Source organism: Neophocaena asiaeorientalis, unplaced genomic scaffold (genome assembly GCF_003031525.2).
Source record: "Neophocaena asiaeorientalis asiaeorientalis breed wild unplaced genomic scaffold, Neophocaena_asiaeorientalis_V1.1 scaffold226, whole genome shotgun sequence".
NCBI lineage: Eukaryota > Metazoa > Chordata > Mammalia > Artiodactyla > Phocoenidae > Neophocaena > Neophocaena asiaeorientalis.
In genome coordinates this window covers 11,896,377-11,918,400 of record NW_020173037.1, presented here as the reverse complement: position 1 = coordinate 11,918,400, position 22,024 = coordinate 11,896,377, and the positions used below count along the sequence as shown (strand labels likewise).

The 22,024-nt window shown below is 38.3% G+C and overlaps 1 protein-coding gene across 1 annotated transcript in view; it reads left to right on the top strand.

Annotated features, from left to right (window-relative positions):
- The window catches only part of MYBL1 (MYB proto-oncogene like 1), a 32,008-nt gene extending 24,228 nt beyond the window's left edge, over positions 1–7,780 (top strand). Inside the window, exons 11-16 of the mRNA XM_024742592.1 lie at positions 643–785; positions 1,212–1,326; positions 4,575–4,691; positions 4,780–4,884; positions 5,323–5,502; positions 6,786–7,780. Coding sequence (XP_024598360.1) covers positions 643–785; positions 1,212–1,326; positions 4,575–4,691; positions 4,780–4,884; positions 5,323–5,502; positions 6,786–6,911 — 786 coding nt within the window. The 3' untranslated portion in view covers positions 6,912–7,780. The remainder of the gene's footprint in view (positions 1–642; positions 786–1,211; positions 1,327–4,574; positions 4,692–4,779; positions 4,885–5,322; positions 5,503–6,785) is intronic.
- Positions 7,781–22,024: the final 14,244 nt, after the last annotated feature.

Sequence of the window (22,024 nt, the reverse complement as noted above, 5' to 3'; positions counted from 1 at the left end):
ATTGCTTCTACTCTGTTGGCTACAGAAATAAAGTAGTATTTCACAATTGTATGGTAAGTTAAGATCCAATGAGTAAATTTGTCATTTGGAAAACAGGCTCTATGATACCGATTTTGGCTGCTCAGAGGTTCTGAGCTGTGTTCTAAATAGGCAAATTTGCCAGACAGCTGTACTTCTTCTTAGCAAAGCACTGTTATTATATTCTGAGTTCTAAATATTCTTATAGAAAGGAACACTTAAGATCATTTATTAATAAAATCATAAAACATTTTTTTCAGTTACACTGTTGTACAAAGCTTACATTTAACACAGCAGCTATTTATGGTTTCTATAGATTCCTATTTGATAAGATGCACTGTTTGGAAATTTTTTTATTGTGTTTTGTTACTTTTGAATATTTGTTAAGCGGCTATGTTTTGAATACCTGTTACATCTTAAACACTGTTCTGCGGAGGCAGTGATGAACAAAACAAAAATGCCTGCCCTCTTGGAGCTTAATTTTTATGGAGTGGAATGTAAATGTATTATTGATAATCCTTTCCTAAAAGGAATGGAGAAATAATTTGAAAATCTTATCAGTTTGATATTTGTGTAGGATTTTGACATTTTAGAAATTGTCTTTGAACTCTCTTCCTTTTTTAGTTTTTCAACACGTGTCCTGGAAATGAACAAATTAATATAGAAAATCCTTCATTCACATCAACCCCTATTTGTGGGCAGAAAGTTCTCATTACAACTCCTCTTCATAAGGAAACAACCCCCAAAGATCAAAAGGAAAATGTAGGGTAAGTACACATTAAATAATTGTGTTAGAGAAAATGGGAAGCACAATTTCAAGAGCAGATTAGCTTTTTGTCCATTTATACATATATCATGATCCCTGTCCATATGGAATTTAGAATTAAAAAAAATCATAACCTTATGTTTTATCCCTAGGAGACTGAAAACCAGCTAAATGTAGTATAAAACTTTGATCTTGAGCAAACAACATTTTTAGTACTTATTCCTGCATTAGTCTTTTTTCTATTTTAAGATGATTGATTGGAATAAGAATAGTTTAGGCAGGCACGCTTTAAAAGTCTTGGAATGTTTAAATAAAGCATGTGTATATACAGGAAAATTTAGTGTGTGCTTTTATTGTGGCTTTGCCTTCCTTAACTCATATGAAATCAAATTTTGACTGTAATACAAATATCTAAATGATTGGATAGGTTTAGAACACCTACTATTAGAAGATCTATATTGGGTACCACACCAAGAACTCCCACTCCTTTTAAGAATGCGCTTGCTGCTCAGGAGAAAAAATATGGACCTCTTAAAACTGTGGTATGTATACTCCTTTTATTTTTAAGAATTTTCCTAATTTTAATAAGACACAAATTTTGATTTTTATCCTTGATTTTTAACATTTTAAAAAAGATGTTCAATGAACTGGATTAAAAAAATGTTATCTCGATTTATAAGTTTGAATTTGTGTTAACCTTTTTCCTTGTAAGTAAACCTTTGCTTGGCTTCTTTTGAATTCAGACTTTCTTTATATCGTCTAGAGAAGGCAAGTCAAGTTTCAGTAGAACATTGCTTAATACTAAAACCCACCTTTTAGTAGTTTCAGTAGCAGTTACCTACAGTAGAATAAAATAATTTTAATATTTTGATATACATAAGTACTTTCCTAATAATATTTATGAAACTGATTGATCATGATACCTCTTTAAGGCTCAGTTTCCTCTTCTATTCAGTGGATATCATAAAACACCCTAGCAGGTTATTTGTGAAGATAGATAATAGAAATAAAGAGGCTGGTACTAAGTTTCAAGTAGTATATGCTTAGTTGCTGCTATTATTATTTTAATAATAGTGGTAACAATAGTAGTACATGAGCGGAGGTGGGAATTGTTACCTGTGTTAGCACACAGATAATTTTGAAGTACCTTAGGTGAACCATGGGCACTCTGATTCTAGGCAGATAAAGATATCTGACAAATTACATACATTAGAAATAAAATATGATTTTTAAAATATTGGTCACTTCTAGGGTACTTTAGTTATCTTCTATTTTTAGTCACATTTTGAGTAAATCAATTAATAAATTCTAGTTTACTTGATTTAATCAATTTTCTACCAAAGAGCGTGTCTCACACTCAAATCTCCTAGTCTTTTCCTTTTTTTTGAAATACTGTTTTAGAGGGTACATAGTAGGATTGATCAAGTCTTTTTGTCACTTAGTTCCATATGCTACTATGAACAATTATATTCTCTTTAGAGTTCTCTAAACTTTTTAGTTTTTATGAATATATACGTAATAAAAGTGGGATCACACTGTGTACTCTTTTGTAACCTTTTAAAATTTAATAAATTGTATATATTTATCCCATAATTTTTAATGTTTTTGTATTAGTCCATTGTATGGAATTACCTAATTGATTTAATCTGTTTCAGCATTTTGTTATTCGTTTAAAAAATTTATCATTAATTTGATAAATATTGATTGAGTGGCTAATATGTGCCAGGCGCTGAGCTAGGCTTTTGGGGATGTAATGTTAAACATGTCAGGTATGCTTCCTGCCTTCAGAAGGGTGTGTAGCCTAATTGGGAATTCGACAAATAAGCAATAATTTGAAGACAGTTGAAAAATTCTGACAGTGCCTCAGGGTCATTTGGTCAACATATACGTTGAGTAAAAATTATCATTTTAATAATAGTACATAAGAAATTAGGTTTCAGATACCTAAGTCCCTGTCAGTTTGTTCATGTTTCGGAAGAATTTATCCATTGCCAAAACAGGTCATTTTCATCAGCAATTTAAGATAAAAAGAAAGTATTGATTTTGTAATTAAAATTTGTAAAGTATCTGTAGGCTCATTTGTAGCGAGCTGACTTTTCATTCCTTCCGCTCCTCCTCCTCCACTTATTTACTGAGCACCCACTATGTGCTAACCACTGAGCTTTCTTGTGTATCTTACAGTGGGTCAAAGGCACTTCTTAGAGGTTGGCTTTCTAGGACACTTGTATTCTTTCTTTTTTTATTTTTAAACTGAAGTATAGTTGATTTAGTGTTATGTTAATTTCTGCTATACAGCTAAGTGATTCAGTTACACACACACATACACACACACACACACATATATATACTTTCTTTTTCATATTTTTTTCCATTATGGTTTATCACAGGATATTGAATACAGTTCCCTATGCTATACTGTAGGACCTTGTTATTTATCCATTCTATATATGATAGTTTGCATCTCCTAGCCCCAAACTCCTAATCTTTCCCTCCCCCACCCCTCTTCCCCCTTGGCAACCACAAATCTGTTTTCTATGTCTGTGAGTCTGCTTCTGATTCATAGATAAGTTCATTTGTGTCTATTGTAGATTCCACATGTAAGTGATATCATGTGGTATTTGTCTTTGCCTGACTTACTTTACTTAGTATGATAATCTCTAAGTCCATCCATGTTGCTGCAAATGGTATTATTTCCTTCCTTTTTATGGCTTGAGTATTATTCCCTTGTACATATGCACCACATCTTAGGACACTTGTATTATTACAGGGGAAAAATAGATTCCAGGTTTCTTTTTAAGAACACCTTATCTATATTCTTTGTGAAATGTAATCCTTAAAACAAGACCTCTTGGAGCAACACACAGAAATACTGACATAATTCCTGCGTGTCTCAGGCTGTAGATGAGAGCACTTTAAAAAAATTCTGTTTCCATTTTTAAAGTTTTTGTAAGTGCTGTGAAATCTCATTTATATATGAATGCTACTCTCCCTAACTTTGTTCACTGGGAACATAAGCTGCTGGTCATTACATGCTGCCAGTTTGTTCTTTTGTTTAGTGGCGCTTTGATTACCTTTTTTTTTTTTTAAACAGGTAGATGAATAATCTTTTGAGACTATTTCATCATTCAGCCCATATTCACGTTTTTTTTGTATCCTGCCTTCCCACACTCCAGTACACACATAGACACACACAGACACACATGCACACACTTCTTGAACACTGTGTCTCAGCTCTAAGCTTAAGGCTGGGTGTGCAGAGATGTATACACAGATGAAAAAGATGTGATCACTGCTCTCAAATAGCTCACATATTTAGTAGTAAGAGAAACATGTAAACTAGTAATTAGACACTATGCAATAAGTACAATAAAAATAGAAGGAGAGCTACTGTAGTCCCAATTCGTTCTATGTTTCCTATTTTTATATAAAAATACTTGGGGAAATAATCGCTTTTCTGTTTAATTTTGAGGATCCTGATTGAAGCAAGAGCTGTAATAGGTTCCCCAAAAGGAAGACTTTTGTTTAGTGCCCTAGCGTGAAGAAAGTGGCACACTTCATTCAGTGCTTGCAATGTGCAGTATTATTTTTGCCAATAATATTTTGCAATATTATTTTTGCCATAGCTATTTGAGAGCAGTGATCACATCTTTTTCATCTGTGTATGTATCTATAGGGACTGGGAGAAAATTATGCCAATAATGAAAAAGTATAAAAGATGGGTTTCTATATATGGGGAGAAAAAGGAATTGCTATAAAAGGCTTTTTAAAAACCCTTTTAAAAATAATTTAGTCACAGCCACTTGCCTTCTTGGAAGAAGATATTCGGGAAGTTTTAAAAGAAGAAACTGGAACAGACATATTCCTCAAAGAGGAAGATGAACCAGCTTACAAAAGCTGCAAACAAGAGGTGATCTTTTAGTATTGTTGTTAATAAAAGTCTTACCATGTTCAAGTGACTTGACCATAATGTTCCTGTTGTAAATTATCCATTCTAGCATACTGCTTCTGTAAAGAAGGTCAGAAAGTCACTAGTCTTAGATAATTGGGAAAAAGAAGAACCAGCCACTCAACTAGTAACTGAAGATCTTTCAGGCATGCAGGTTTGTAAAGAATTTTTCTTATATTAAGATGGTTGCTTTATGTCCTAGTGGTTCTTGTGTTTTACTCATTGTGTGGCTAATTCATTAGAGCTTCTTAGACGGTTTCCTTTAGTAGTATTCTGCCTAATTCAGAGAGAAACAATTAACTGTAGAGAATATCTTATTTACTTCCTTGCTTTTTATATTTGTTTGGTCTTGAGGGGAGTTAGCTCCCTTATGTATGATGTCAAAAAATGGTAGTTCTCAAAGCTTTAAATTTCAATATCTTTGGTTCATTTCTTAAATATTTAATTTTACTGCATTACTAGAAATTTCATCGGAACCAGCTTTCTTGGAGGGAAATGAACAGGGCTTCCACTACCACTTACTCAGTAGTCCCTCTATTTGTCTCCATTTTTGAATTAGTTATTTTATTTTCCTCTTTCTTTTTTCTCTTAGTCAGAAAATATATTTACAACATCTTTATTAATGATACCATTATTGGAAATACATGACAATAGGTGCAACTTGACTCCTGAAAAACAAGATATAAATTCAACCAACAAAACATATACACTTAATAAAAAGAAACCAAACCCTAACACTTCCAAAGTTGTCACATTGGAAAAGAATCTTCAGGTATGACTTTATAAATTTCTTTCACTGATTTTTATTGTTGTTCATTCAATTATTACTTTGGACCTACTGATCAGAAATTATACTTTTTCTTTTAAATTCAAAATTGACTATAATAGTAGCTAGACATTCACCATTGTTTTGTCACTCAAACTAGATTTGGGTTTTTGAGAGACTCGCTCATCAGGGCACATATAAACTAAACAATTGGAATGGTAGCCAATGTTGTTTCCTGTTATTACAAGCTAACATAGTAAAGACAATTGGAATCACTCTTCTGGTGATTTCTTAAGCACTGTTTCATTTTTAAACTAAAAATATCTAAATCTACTTCTGGCACCTCTTCTGTAATAAATAATTGTAGCCCTAATTGCTACTTTTAAAGGGTAAGTGGTTGGAAGCAGTTTCAAACTTCATTTTATTGGTATCGATATAATGGTTTCCAGTGAACTTTCTGGCTCAAAGTTGTAAAACAGAATCCTTTTTTCTGATGCTATGCAGCCATTACGTAACTGCAAATGAAGGCTGGAGAAATTTTTACTTTGTTATCTTAAGAATTCAACCAAGAGAATTTGAGAGGTCATTGAGGAGGAAGTTTTCTTCTTTACACTGCAGTGACTGCAGAGCTATCCTTCCTGACCTTCAAGCATTCCTTGAAAACATCTTTGGCAATCAGATGTGGCCACCTCCTCTCTTTCTTGAGCCACTGCTCTTCACAGAGCCATGTAACACATTCTCTGAATCCCCATTTACCAGTGTTTAACACAGAACTTTTCAGGAAATTTTATTACATAGCAGGTCATACCTATAGAGTAGTAACCTTTATAATAAGGGAAGAAAACAAATGAAACAAACGTAAACTTGACTTTGTGCTATGATATATTTCCTAATTTGCAAGACGTAAAGCATTCTTGGTTCATTTTTTGACATTGCATTCTCTCTAAATCTTTTGCAAAACTTTGAAGCAGTAAAGACTGACATTTCTTTCCATGTTTAGACTGATTTGATTTGACGGCAGTTGTGGGAACAGAAATTTTAAACTGCCTCCACAGTCCTATAGATAGCTAAAAAATTGACTTAAAAAACTTGATCATAAATATTTTAGTATGTACTTTTGAAACATCATTATTTAAAAAGAATCACAATGCTGTTATCAAAAACATTTTTTACAATAATTACTTATTAAATATCCAATCAATTAATTGATTTTTTAAAAGTCTAATTGTGAAGTAGAATGGATAGTTATCTTAGTAATTTTCACATCACTATTAATATTGCCTTCCTAGTCTTGTGAATGGGAAACAGTGGTTTATGGGAAGACGGAAGACCAACTTATCATGACGGAACAAGCAAGAAGATATTTGAGCACTTATACAGCTACAGGCAGTACCTCAAGAGCTCTCATACTGTGATTGTTATTAAAACGGATGAAATGCCCCACTTCCTTATTAGATTCTCTACCAAATTAGGCTGCAATGAAATTTTTTTGTTGATTAACTGTTTTTAAAGTTTTAATACAGCCCTAAAACGGTTTGCATCCTTTTTCATATTGGGCAAGCAGAAAGCTAGGCACTTAAGTAAGGGGTAGGCAATTTCACAGTTTATTTTTTAAGACGTAAGATTTTAAAAAATTGTTTTTAAAGAACAGGATGGGGAAATCATATTAGAATATTCCTGGGTATTCTAAAAGTAAATTCTCACATATTTTCTTCAGAAGATATATGTTGCTACTCTCCTGATGCTGCGGTTTTGTTATAGATAGGTTTTATGAGTATGTATGATTTCTGAAACTAGTCTCTGTATAGAAAGCACTCATGGTTTTATGAAGTACTTTTGCCTATCTGCTGATTTACTTAGGCTACCATTTACAAAGAAACACAGTGGAAAGGAATTTAAAAGAAAGAAAGTCGCACTACTAATTTTTGGTATTTTTCAAAAAACAGTAAAATTAACTACAGTGTTAAATGTATTTATTTGAGCATAGTACTAAAAACAAAAGGCATTGCAAAAAGGTTTTTTCCTTATTAGTAAAGAGTCAGTATTTTCTTCATAAATCTCAGAAGAGCTGAGAGTTTTGTTGAATGTATTGTACAGTATGTAGGAGCAGGAAAACTTTGTAAATTGGAAAGAAGTCTGTTTTTATAATTTATTTTCATTTTTAAAGCTTAAATGTAGATATTTATACCTATACAGGGTGTCTAGAAGCCAATGTTGTTTCCTGTTATTACAAGCTAACATAGTAAAGAACAGTTTTGAGTTTTAAGTATGAAACAATAGTAAGTTATAGCTGCAAAGAATACAATATCTATACTGTATGTCACATCTACCTAAATATTGCACTATGTCCTTTAAATCATGTTGGTTATATAAAGTAGTTCTAAAAATGTACTAAATAATAATTTAATATTTTCTTTTTAAATTATATGGGGGGGTCATATAATTTAATCTGGTGATTTGTATATGTGTTTGAAATTTTTGCATTTTGTTTAAAAAATAATATGGTACTTGGTCCCTAAAAACAGTCTGCACTTAGACGTTTATTATATTTACTCAATGTTTCAGAAGTAGAGAACATTATCTTTTATTTATAAAAATATATGTCCTTTTATAAATGTTTTGTGTTTCTCTACAGGTTACAACAGTTGCTTCAGTTGCCTGTTTTAGGTGTTTGCACTTATTTTATTTCTTCTTGAAAGAATGTCTTTATTTGCTTTTGTGTAGAGATTTTATGTAATTTTTTTTGAGACATATAATGGTGTGCTGTCAACTTCAACACTGACAGGTAAATAGAATTGTACACTGTAGTTTTAATTATTTGTAATTGACACACTCTCTCCCTCTCCACTCCTGAAGTATGCTGCTATAGAAGATAGCAGAATCGGCTTGCTGCTATGAGAGAAGGAAAGAGCAACCACCACTTGCACTGTGTGAAAAGATAAAAAGCAAATGATGGCAAGTTCTCAAGTTAACTTAATGGAATCAACCATTACCAGGCAAATTCTTGCAAATATTAAAATGCTATGCCTTAAAACAAAAACAGCTTAAGATTCTCTGATGTTTTTATGTTGATAGAAATGGAAATACTATTTTAATGCCTAGCTTTTGAACAGTAGACCTAAAAGGGTTTTAAGCTATTTAAATCTACTTGCTCATTTTTGCATATTATATGTAGTGAGAAGTGAAGAAAATGTGTGGTACTAAGATTATGCCTTGTTGATACAAATAGATGAACCAATTTGAATCTTCTTAGCATGTTTGTTAAGTATGTTGATTGCTTCCTAATTAGTGAACTTCTCACAGAAACTTCACTTTGTAAAACCAGTGATTGTAGCAAAATCATACTGGATCATTTCAATTTCAGTTATCTTGAATAACATATAATGGTTCCTTTTTTTTTATGTAGCCCTTAGCTGGTTTGGATGAACATAGTCTCCAATTACCAAAGTGTAATATCTTGGAAGAGCTATATTTTTTTAAAGCATAATTTTTCTTGAGCATTAAATTATCCCACATGTAATATATTGAAAATCAGCTTGGGCTTTTTGGACAGAGTACATATTTGGGTTGGTATTGGTTGAATCCTCTAGTTAACTGCTTTGTTGCTTTTTGCAAGAAGATTTCTTAATCTTAAACATGTCAGGCATCTTAAATCACCTTTTATACTGTTATGTTCCTTTGAATTTCTTTCAGTATGTTATAAAAATGCCAGACATACATGTAGCAGCCATACTTGCATGGAAACTGACTACACATATATAATACCACATTTTGTTATAAGCTTTTCGCATTAATACAGCAATTACCCTGACTAAATTCAGTTTTTTGATGTATGGGAAACCTTTCCATTGTAAGAGAATCTTGCATACAATGTTGACTGTTAACATCCAAAATAAAACATCTGTGTACAAGCTGACATGGCATTGCTCATTTCACTTTGGTTTTGTATTTTATGGTATTGATCGAACCTTTAAGGACTTAACCCAACATTCTGTTCTTAGACCATTTTTCTCCTTTAGAGCTCCCTTTGCAGGTGATTTTATCTGTTAACACAGCTTGACGTCTTTACTCAAGAAATGGAAATACTTGAGCTTCATTTAGAGCCATATTTTCAACTGCCTTTTTTTTTTTTTTTTTTTTTTGCGGTACGTGGGCCTCTCACTGTTGTGGCCTCTTCCATTGCGGACCACAGGCTCCGGACATGCAGCCTCTACGGCCATGGCTTACGGGTCCAGCCGCTCCGTGGCATGTGGGATCTTCCCGGACCAGGGCACGAACCCGTGTCCCCTGCATCGGCAGGCGGACTTTCAACCACTGCGCCACCAGGGAAGCCCTCAACTGCCTTTAGATATGACTCTCCATGACTCTTCTGTTGGTACCTTAAATGTAGTATGTTCTCTTTTTCCCAACTTGGACCTCCCCCTTCTTTGTTCTGTCTCTTAGTGGTGTTATTTTCCCTTTGATCACCCACTGTGAAATCTCGTGCTTCTCCCTCACCCTGCACATTGAAATCTGTTGTAAAATCTCAGCCCACATAAAGGCACAGCTGTAATTCCATTCCTTCATCTTTTATTTAGATGATTGCACTAATCACTCTGATCTCCATTCTACAGAAATATGAAGAAATTGTTCTGTGACATCAGAGTGTCACCTGGGCAAAGCCAACTGGTCACCCAGTCAGGTTTGTGCAGTATTATATCACCTCGGTGAATTTGTCACCATCTAGATTTTACTTTTAGCCTTAGAAATCTGATGGATTAACACACCAAAAATGAGTTTACCTCTCACTAGAATGCCTATATCAAGTGTGTGAGACTGACACATGAAACCAGAATGCTAATTTATTAATTTACAGTGTGAAATATAACTGCTGAGAGGAAATACAACTGCTTATATGTGAGTGTAAAGAAACTTATAAAAAACACACAGATTTGATCACATCTCTCCTATTCAAAGATCTTCCATAACTGTCTGTTGCTTAAATAATAAGACTTCTTCACTTCCTAATCTGGACCTGGCGACTTGGATCTTTCCGGAACATATATGTGCATGCTTCTATCTCTGTGCCTCTCCTCATGGCTGCTTTTCTTTGTCTCCCTACCTGTTAGAATCCTACTCAGGCTTCAAGGCACAGGTCTGTGAATCATTTCCTGATTATCCTGGTGCCTCCATAAAACTTTCCCACTAGACTTCATGTTTTGAAGAGTAGGGATTGCTATTTATAGCTCCTGTGTCTAGCGTGGTGCTTAGAAAATCTCAGTAAGTGTTAAATTGAAAGAATGTTATAAAAGGAGTCATGATGCTTAGGGAATATTAACTATACTTATTTTACACAATAGTTGTGAATAGGTTTGGTCTCTCAGTTATCTGCATAAAACCAGTGTTGCTTTATAGTCAGTAAGCTATTATTTTGTTAAAATCTTTTAGTTCATTTTATAACCATGTGATTTCCTGCCTGATTTATCCAGTTATAGAGTGGTAGGCTTGCCAGCCAATCAGACTTTTAATTGTAATATAAAACAGATGGGAGGTTTTGAAGAGGTACTTCCCACTCTGTGACTCTGTGAGAAGTGAAAAGTTATTTTTAATTAAGTAGTGGAGGGTAAAAGGAACCAAGGGCAATTCCATCAGAACATTACACTTTCCCCTTCTCTGGCCGTTTTTGTTTGTTTGTCTTGATAAATGGATAATGTCAAGAAGATTTTTTTAAAAATTGGTGGAAAACCAAGATAAAGTACACCAGGAAAAAAATTATTCATGGCTGACATGTTGGGAAGAGAGTGTTTTCAAAAACTTTTTAGCATCTTGGCATCAGTACATTAAAAGCTGTTGAGTTTGAGCAAACTCCATATTAAAAGCAGTGTACTATCCTGCCCTTATTTTTGAAGGTCTCAGATCCGGTATACTTATTCAAGTTCCAAGTACAGAATGTGCTAGATTTGAGTGGATTTTTCTTGCCAGCACAGGGAAAGAAGGAGGGAGATTGAGCTATGCCAACCATAGCTCAAAAGACTGGATCAGTTTCTGACATAATTTCCTAAGCCCCAGTACAGTTAGCACTTATTTATTTGTTCAACTAGCAACCAATACTTAACTGTGTGTTTACAGTACCTGGCAATAGGTACTGGGGATGCTGTGGTAAACAGGATAGCTTCCCTTGAGGAAGCTGATATTCTAGAAGAGATGCGTAAATATGTAACAGAAATGGCATCTCTCCTCCTTTGGCCAAAAGTGAGATCAAGTAGCCAAGTTCTGCCCAGATAGTGTGGATTTCCTCCCTTACACTATGGAGAATTGTACCCAGGGGTCTTCCACCTCCCAGGAAGTCCACAGACTGGAAGTTTGAGTACAGGTAACAGCTGCAACCATGTGCCAGTCACATATATGATCTCATTTAATCCTCCCAACAACTCCATTAGATAAACATTTTATAATCCACTTCTATGGATATGGAAACAGGCTTAGGTTAAGAGGCTTGTCCAAACTCAGTAAAATGCTGAGCCTGGATTCATTCAGTCATCTGAGATTTGGATTGATTCTTTAAAAATTAAGCATAGGGCACGAAAGAATACATATATGATTCTATTTCTCTAAAAGTATAAAAACAGGCAAAACTAATGTATACTATTAGAAGTCAGGTACCCTGGTTGGGAGGATTGTTGAAGGGAACCTTGAGGGGGGTGTCTGGAGTGCTGCAGTGCTCTATTTCTTGCTTTGAGTGCTGATTTGGGGGGGGGGGGGGCACCCCACAGCTTGGGGGACCTTAGTTCCCCAACGAGGGGTTGAACCCGGGCCCCAGCAGTGAAAGTACAGAGTCCTAACCACTGGACTGCCAGGGAATTCCCTGGGTGCTGATTTTATGGATGGTTTTATGTTTATACAAATTCAAGCTTTACTATTAAATGTGCACTTTTCTGTGTTTATGTACATTACACTTCAATGACACGTTTTTAAAAATTAAGCCTAGGTTGGATAGTAGAGGAAAATACAAACGAATTATGCCTTGCACTATTCCGTTCATATGCTTACATGTAAGAGTCTACAATGCTAGCACTGTTACGGATGTCTCACCATTATTCTCTAGTATATGTTGGGCCCATTTCTTCTGGTAAGTTTATGTTAAAGTGCTGCATGGAATAAGTGACTATTTCCTTGGGCTGTATATACCAAATATACCAAAAGTTGACCTGTAAGAGCTTCCTACACTCCACCGAATGAACTTTTGTCAGAGTCCTCCATAACAGTCCAGTTACATCTCTGAACCTTGCTGCCATCTTAAAGTTCAAGCTTTCACTCCTGCCCCACTGAAATTTCCATATTCTCCAATTATACGTCTCTCTAATGTGGTCCACTAGTTACTTTGTACTTTGTCAGCTACATTGCTTTATAGCACAATGTCTTATTACCTTGTTTATTTAGTGTTGATGTTCTCTCTCTCTCTCGCGGTTCTTTTTTTTTTTTTTCTGGTGGCGAGACTTGTGGGATCGTAGCTCCCCAACCAGGGATTGAACCCAGGCCCTCAGCAGTGAAAGCACTGAGTCCTAACCACTGAACCGCCAGGGAATTACCTAGTATTGATGTCCCCTTAACCAACATTCACTTAACTTACTCATCTGATTGATGGTTAGTAAGCTAACAGGCCTTCTCCAGGTTATTGAACACTTTTGCTCAATTAACAATGAGTGCAAATAATGTCAGATAAGAGGGCATCTACATTTTTAGAAGTTCAATAATTTATTTAACCCAATATATCCAAAATATTATCATTTTAACACGTGATTAATATACATTATTAATGAGGTATTTTACATTCTTTTTTTTCCCATGCCAAATCTTTGAAATCCAATGTGCATTTTATACACATCTCAACTAAGACCAGCCACGTTTCAAGGGCTCATTAGCCACATGTGGTCAGTGGCTACTGCACTGGGCAGTGCAGTTCTAAATCACTAGGAATTTACAGAGAAAATGTTTTGTAATTCAGAAGAAACACTGCCTATTTCAGGCCACAGCAGAACAACTTCAGAAGTTATAGTCATTGTAATTCTTCTTCCCACTCTCCCTTCCCTCTTCCCCTCCTTTCGGCCTAAGTCTTTTGGAGTTCATTAATTTAATCCCAGTTCTTCTCCTTACTGACCGAGGGGCCGGGGACATCTACATTCTTTAACCTCCGTATGACTGACTGTCTCTCTCAGTGGATTGTAAGCTCCAAGGGAATGTGTCCAGAATTTAGCACACCGCCTGGAGCTGTGCAAAACGCAAAGGATGCAATAGCAAAAGCAAGCAGCCCAGGAGCGTGCTTCCATCTGGGAGGGGAGACAGACAGAACTCTAAGTGCTGGGAAGGAGAGAAATACATCCTATGAGAGGCTGTGACAAAGGAAACTGATCCGTTTTCCTCAGGAGAAAGTTATGTTTGAAGTGAGATCTGCCCGATGGATAGGCAGGAGGTAGTTAGGTAAAGAAGATTGGGGATCAGCAGGTTAAGGTCCCACGGAGGGAGCTAGTGTTCCACATGCAAAAATCCTTAAGGCCGGAGGGGCTGAAGTGTTGAGATGAGTGGAGAAGGAGGACAGGGCAGAGAAGGCTCCTGAGGAAGAGGGCACAGAGCGGGGAGGACAGGCATGCCCTGGGAAGCAGACCCTGGTGGGGATTAGCAGGCGAGAGAGAAGTGAACTAGGGAGCCCTCTTGTAATCAACGCCTGAGGAAGGGAAGGAAGCAGGACTGGGCAGAGGGAGGAGAAGGCCTTGGCCAGCTCCATGGGGACTTCTGAGGCTCGGATGGCCCCTCAAGTTGTTCCAAGTCAGGTGAGGAGCCCAAGTCTTTCTAGCCCTGGGTCTACCGTTGGAAGTGGGCTCCCCAGGATGGGCGCCTGCCTTGGGCGAGCACTTAGCTCAGCAGAGGCAATCCTTTGACTTCAGTTTCTTTGTGGAGTAAGAGGCAGGGTCTTCTGCTGAGAAAAAAAGGAGGAATGGTTGGTGTTAGAGGCACCGTCAGAGATCTGAGGAGAATAAAGGGTTTCTGAAACAATTCTTGAGAAGAATGGAGAAGGGATTTGATCAGGGAAACACAGCAGAACTGCCAAGCAGCATGGAGGACTTGTTTTAGGTTGGCAGGTGTGGTTTTTTGTTTGTTGATGTTGTTGTTTTGTTGTTTTGTTTTGGCTGTGTTGCATGGCGTGTCGGGTCTTAGTTCCCCAACCAGGGGTCGAACCCAGGCCCCAGCAGTGAAAGCGCCAAGTCCTAACCCCTGGACCGTGAGGGAAGTCCCAGGTTGGCAGGTGTGAGTTCAGGCCCTCTGCTAGGTCCGTAATGATGCTTTTGTGTTCATCCAGCCCCACTTGTCCCCTTGGATGGGTGCATAACCACAGGCAGGGCCCTGCACCGAGACACAGTGCTGTGTGTCTGCTCTGCCCTTGGTGCCCACCACAGGGGCCCGTTGATCACATGCAGCAGCAGAGGAAGCAGACAGCGTATCCATCTGCCAAATGTATGGGACAAAAAGACTGAGGGGCAAGGGACTGTGGAACGTTATCAAGAGAGGTAATTCACGGAATAGGCAGGGTAACCTCCACTGGAACTCACTTTGCCTCTTCTGACTTCCCACTGCTGGTTGTCATTACTTCTGGCATTTTTTTGTGGTATGCGGGCCTCCCACTGTTGTGGCCTCTCCCGTTGTGGAGCACAGGCTCTGGGCGTGCAGGCTCAGCGGCCATGGCTCACGGGCCCAGCTGCTCCGTGGCACGCGGGATCCTCCCGGACCGGGAAACGAACCCGTGCCCCCTGAATCGGCAGGCGGACTCTCAACCACTGCGCCACCAGGGAAGCCCACTTCTGTTTTTTTGTTGTAGTTTTTTATGTATGCCTTAGCTCCTCTTGCGGACTTGTAGCTCTCTGAAGAGTTCCAGCTCCCACTGGGCCGTCAACATATATTCTCTAAATGTTCCAGGATGTTGTGTTCCGGTTTTATTTTGACTCCCCTATGCTGACTCCATTTATAACTTAACCAAGTATTTGTTAGGGGAGGAGGAGAGGAGCCTGGATCCTCAACCCATGTTCTTTTTTTTTCTTTCTTTCTGGTTCATTTACTTTTTTTTTTTTAACATCTTTATTAGGGTATAATTTCTTTACAATGGTGTGTTAGTTTCTGCTTTATAACAAAGTGGATCAGCTATACATATACATATATCTCCATATCTCCTCCCACTTGCGTCTCCCTCCCATGCTCCTTATCCCACCCCTCCTGGTGGTCACAAAGGGCGGAGCTGATCTCCCTGTGCAGTGTGGCTGCTTCCCACTAGCTATCTCTTTTACATTTGGTAGTGTATATATGTCCAAGCCACTCTGTCACTTCGTCCCAGCTTACCCTTCCCCCTTTCCATGCCCTCGAGTCCATTCTCTACATCTGTGTCTTTATGCCTGTCCTGCCCCTAGATTCTTCAGAATCTTTTTTGGTTTTTTTTTTTTTTGGATTCCATATATATGTATTACCACACAGTATTTGTTTTCTGACTTACTTCACTCTGTACAACAAACTCTTAGTCTATCCACCTCACTACAAATAACTTAATTTCGTTTCTTTTTATGGCTGAGTAATATTCCATAGTATATATGTGTCACATCTTCTTTATCCATTCATCTGTCGATGGACACCTAGGTTGCTTCCATGTCCTGGCTATTGTAAATAGAGCTGCAATGAACGTTGTGGTACATGACTCTTTTTGAATTATGGTTTTCTCAGGGTATATGCCCAGTAGAGGGATTGCTGGGTCGCATGGTAGTTCTATTTTTAGTTTTTTAGGAACCTCCATATTGTCTTCTTTTTGTTGCAATGGTAAATGGGAGTGTTTTCTTAATTTCTCTTTCAGATTTTTCATCATTAGTGTATAGGAATGCAAGAGATTTCTGTGCATTAATTTTGTATCCTGCTACTTTACCAAATTCATTGATTAGCTCTAGTAGTTTTCTGGTAGCATCTTTAGGATTCTCCATGTATAGTATGTCAACTGCAAACAGTGACAGCTTTACTTCTTTTCCGATATTGATTCCTTTTATTTCTTTTTCTTCTCCTACTGCTGTGGTTAAAACTTCCAAAACTGTGTTGAATAATAGTGGTGAGAGTGGGCAACCTTGTCTTATTCCTGATCTTAGAGGAACTGGTTTCAGTTTTTCACCATTGAGAATGATGTTTGCTGTGGGTTTGTCATATATGGCCTTTATTATGTTGAGGTAAGTTCCTTCTATGCCTACTTTCTGGAGGGTTTTTTCTCATAAATGCATGTTGAATTTTGTCAAAAGCTTTTTCTGCATCTATTGAGATGATCATATGGTTTTCCTCCTTCAGTTTGTTAATATGGTTTATCACGTTGATTGATTTGCGTACATTGAAGAATCCTTGCATTCCTGGGATAAATCCCACTTGATCATGGTGTATAATTCTTTTAATGTGCTGCTGGTTTCTATTTGCTAGTATTTTGTTGAGGATTTTTGCATCTATGTTCATCAGTGATATTGGCCTGTAGTTTTCTTTCTTTGTGACATCTTTGTCTGGTTTTGGTATCAGGGTGATAGCAGCCTTGTAGAATGAGTTTGGGAGTGTTCCTACCTCTGCTATATTTTGGAAGAGTTTGAGAAGGATATGTGTTAGCTCTTCTCTAAATGTTTGATGGAATTCGCCTGTGAAGCCTTCTGGTCCTGGGCTTTTGTCTGCTGGAATATTTTTAATCACAGTCTCAATTTCAGTGCTTGTGAATGGTCTGTTTATATTTTCTATTTCTTCCTGGTTCAATCTCGGAAGGTTGTGCTTTTCTAAGAGTTTGTCCATTTCTTCCAGGTTGTCCATTTCATTGGCGTATAGTTACTTGTAGTAATCTCTCATGATCCTTTGTATTTCTGCAGTGTCAGTTGTTACCACCTTTTCATTTCTAATTCTATTGATTTGAGTCTTCTCCCTTTTTTTCTTGATGAGCCTGGCTAATGGTTTATCAATTTTTTTTATCTTCCCAAAGAACCAGGTTTTAGTTTTATTGATCTTTGCTATTGTTTCTGTCATTTCATTTTCATTTGTTTCTGGTCTGATCTTCATGATTTCTTTCCTTCTACTAACTTTGGGTTTTTTTTTTGTTCTTCTTTCTCTAATTGCTTTAGGTGTAAGGTTAGGTTGTTTATTTGAGATTTTTCTTGTTTCTTGAGGTAGGATTGTATTGCTATAAACTTGCCTCTTAGAACTGCTTTTGTTGCATCCCATAGGTTTTGGGTCATCGTGTTTTCATTGTCATTTGTTTCTAGGTATTGTTTGATTTCCTCTTTGATCTCTTCAGTCATCTCTTGGTAATTAAGTAGTGCATTGTTTAGACTCCATTTGTTTGTATTTTTTACAGATTTTTTCCTGTAATTGATATCTAGTCTCATAGCATTGTGGTCGGAAAAGATACTTGATACAATTTCAATTTTCTTAAATTTACCAGGACTTGATTTGTGACCCAAGATACGATCTATCCTGAAGAATGTTCCATGAGCACTTGAGAAGAAAATGTATTCTGTTGTTTTTGGACGGAATGTCCTATAAATATCAATTAAGTCCATCTTGTTTAATGTATCATTTAAAGCTTGTGTTTCCTTATTTATTTTCATTTTGGATGATCTGTCCATTGGTGAAAGTGGGGTGTTAAAGTCCCCTACTCTGAATGTGTTACTGTTGATTTCCCCTTTTATGGCTGTTAGCATTTGCCTTATGTATTGTGGTGCTCCTATGTTGGGTGCATAAATATTTACAATTGTTACATCTTCTTCTTGGATTGATCCCTTGATCATTGTGTAGTGTCCTTCTTTGTCTCTCTTTATTTTAAAATCTGTTTTGTCTGATATGAGAATTGCTACTCTAGCGTTCTTTTGATTTCCATTTGTGTTTAATGTTGTCCCAGAGGTCTCTGAGACTGTCCTCAATTCTTTTCATTCTGTTTTCTTTATTCTGCTCTGTGGTAGTTATTTTCACTATTTTATCTTCCAGGTCACTTATATGTTCTTCTGCCTCAGTTATTCTGCTGTGGATTCCTTCTAGAGAATTTTTAATTTCATTTATTGTGTTGTTCATCATTACTTGTTTGCTCTTTAGTTCTTCTAGGTGCTTGTTAAACGTTTCTTCTATTTTCTCCATTCTATTTCCAAGATTTTGGATCATCTTTATTATCATTACTCTGAATTCTTTTTCAGGTAGACTGCCTATTTCATCTTCATTTGTTTGGTCTGGTGTTCTTTTTTCTTTCTTTTTTTTTTTTTGCGGTACGCAGGCCTCTCACTGTTGTGGCCTCTCCCGTTGCGGAGCACAGGCTCCGGACGCACAGGCTCAGTGGCCATGGCTCACAGGCCCAGCCACTCCGCGGCATGTGGGATCCTCCCGGACCGGGGCACGAACCCATGTCCCCTGCATCAGCAGGCAGACTCTCAACCACTGCGCCACCAGGGAAGCCCTAGTCTGGTGGGTTTTTACCTTGCTCCTTCATCTGCTGTGTGTTTCTCTGTCTTCTCATTTTCCTTAACTTACTGTTTGGGGTCTCCTTTTTGAAGGCTGCAGGTTCATAGTTCCCGTTGTTTTTGGTGTCTGTCCCCAGTGGCTAAGGTTGGTTCAGTGAGTTGTGTAGGCTTCCTGGTGGAGGGGGCTGGTGCCTGTGTACTGGTGGATGAGGCTGGATCTTGTCTTTCTGGTGCACAGTACCCTGTCTGGTGGTGTGTTTTGGGGTGTCTGTGACCTTATTATGATTTTAGGCAGCCTCTCTGCTAATGGGTGGGTTTATGTTCCTGTCTTGGTAGTTGTTTGGCATGGGGTGTCCAACACTGTAGCTTGCTGGTTGTTGAGTGGAGCTGGGTCTTAGAGTTGAGTTGGAGATCTCTGGGAGAGCTTTTGCCATTTGATATTACTTGGAGCCGGGAAGTCTCTGGTGGACCAATGTCCTGATCTCAGCTCTCCCACCTCAGGGGCACAGGCCTGACACCCAGCCGGAGCACCAAGACACTGTCAGCCACAGGACTCAGAAGAAAAGGGAGAAAAAAAGAAAGAAAGCAAATTAAATAAAGTTATTAAAAAAAATTAAAAATTATTAAGAATAAAAATTTTTTTAAGTAATAAAAAAAAAGGAGAGACAGAACCCTAGGACAGATGGTAAAAGCAAAGCTATACAGACAAAATCACACAAAGAAGCATACACATACCCACTCACAAAAAGAGAAAAAGGAAAAAAATATCTCTATCTCTCTATATATATAAAAGAGAGTTGGAGCTCCTTTAAGCAGCGTTCTTAATCCTCTCTCCTCGCGCACCAGGAAAAAAAGAGGGAAGAAAAAGTCTCTTGCCTCTTTGGCAAGTCCAGACTTTCCCCCGGACTCCCTCCCGGCCAGCCGTGGCGCACTAACCCCCTGCAGGCTGTGTTCACGCCGCCAACCCCAGTCCTCTCCCTGCGCTCCGACCGAAGCCCTAGCCTCAGCTCCCAGCCCCCGCCCACCCCGGCGGGGGAGCAGACAAGCCTCTCGGGCTGGTGAGTGCCGGTCGGCACCGATCCTCTGTGCGGGAATCTCCCCGCTTTGCCGTCCGCACCCCTGTTACTGTGCTCTCCTCCACGGTCCTGAAGCTCCCCCCTCTGCCACCTGCAGTCTCCGCCCGGAAGGGGCTTCTGCTGTGTGGAAACCTTTCCTCCTTCACAGCTCCCTGCCACTGGTGCTGGTCCCGTACCTGTTCTTTGTCTCTGTTTTTTCTTTTTTCTCTTGCCCTACCTAGGTACGTGGGGAGTTTCTTGTCTTTTGGGAAGTCTGAGGTCTTCTGCCAGCATTCAGTAGGTGTTCTGTAGGAGTTGTTCCACGAGTAGATGTATTTCTTATGTATTTGTGGGGAGGAGGGTGATCTCCACGTTTTACTCCTCCACCATCTTGAGGGTCTCCCCTAAAGAATTTTTCTTTCCCTGTAGATTGTGCCAGCGAGGTGACAGTCTGGACAGATGATGACTGTAGATCAGCCCCCTCAACCCAGTGCTTTGACACTATGTAAGCTGGGTCACTTGGAACAGTCTGAGGTGGTCTGCCTCTTTCTTCAGTCTCTCCTTTCCCTCTGTGTACAGGGGCCGTTTTGGGAACCAACATTTATGATTACAAACTAAGTAGAATTATACATATGTTTGGATGAGAAATCTGGGTTTCTAGAAAGGAAGTCTTCGTTTCAATCTCATGCCATTGTTACTGACCCTTTGGAGTCAGGCCGAACAAGGGTCCTCCTGACAAATGTTTTGCTCACCAATATAATGAGACCAAGTTTGGTTCAGAAGCAAAGGAAAGCGTTATTCTAGGATCCAGAAATGGAGAGTTTCAAGCTCCAGCTGTATAGAGTATACCGTTCTCCCTGACAGGCCAGCAGCGGGGCTGCTTTAGAGGATTACATCCCATGTTCTTATTCATTCATTCTCTCAACAAATGTTGACCATAACCGTAAACTGGTAGGGACAGATCAGACCTGGTTCCAGTCTTACCTGATTTAGTGTTTAGTGGGGAGAAAGACACACTAAACAAACAATGACCCTAATGAGCGTATAACCACAAACCATGATGAACGTTCTGAAGGAAAGGAATGCCATGTTTTATGCATGTCTACAATGCCAACTAGATGGGTGGTCAGGCAGAGAAGGTTTCCCCAGGGAAATGATGCTTGAGCAGAATCTCTCCCGAGAGAGGGAGATAAAGTATAAGAATATGAACAGAATGAAGCCAGACTTATTTATTAGCTGGCGTTTGCTCTCCAGGCTCTATGTTGAACACACTTCCAGTCTGCACACCCCCTCAGCAGGGCAGGCTCTCTCGGCTTCTACTGCGTCCACTGAAACATCGCATTCTAAGATCAGAGGCCACAGCTGCAGGATGTGTAGGGTGCATGCCTGAACATGACCTCAGCATCTTTCAAAGTTTCAGGAGGGCACCTAGTTGGGGAGTGTTGGAAGAAGGAATGCCAGCTCTCAGGAAAGCTCTTTGACCTCTGGTTCTCAATTACCACCTCTAGCTACTTCTGGCCGAAACTTCCTCTCCAAACATGTGCAGTCTATTACTATAACTAATTGAATCTAGAAGAATCAAGCTCAACATGTACTATTGGGGCCTTATCAGTTATTGTAATTGTCAGAATACTGTGTTTACTATTATCATTAAGTCCCATAGGACTCTAGAATTTATTGAAATAGTATTTTTTTAAAAAACTTGAAATGGCTTGAGAGGCATATAAAAGCAGTTTTGGGGTGAATTCTTTCTTTAAAAACAATGTAATAATAAGTAAAGGGTCTCATTGGATTATGTTAACGGATTTTCCTTAGACAATTTTAACTTCTAGGTTGGTTGGCTTTTATTGGTTGGTTTTTATCACCCACCTGGCTCTTGCCCATAATCTTGTCATTCCTGCTCAAGGAATATTGAAACCGGGTCCCGTAGAGTGAACAGAAGCTGGTGGCTAACAGGAATTCTTGAGACTGTCTTGCAGAGCAACAGATAGGGAGACAGCT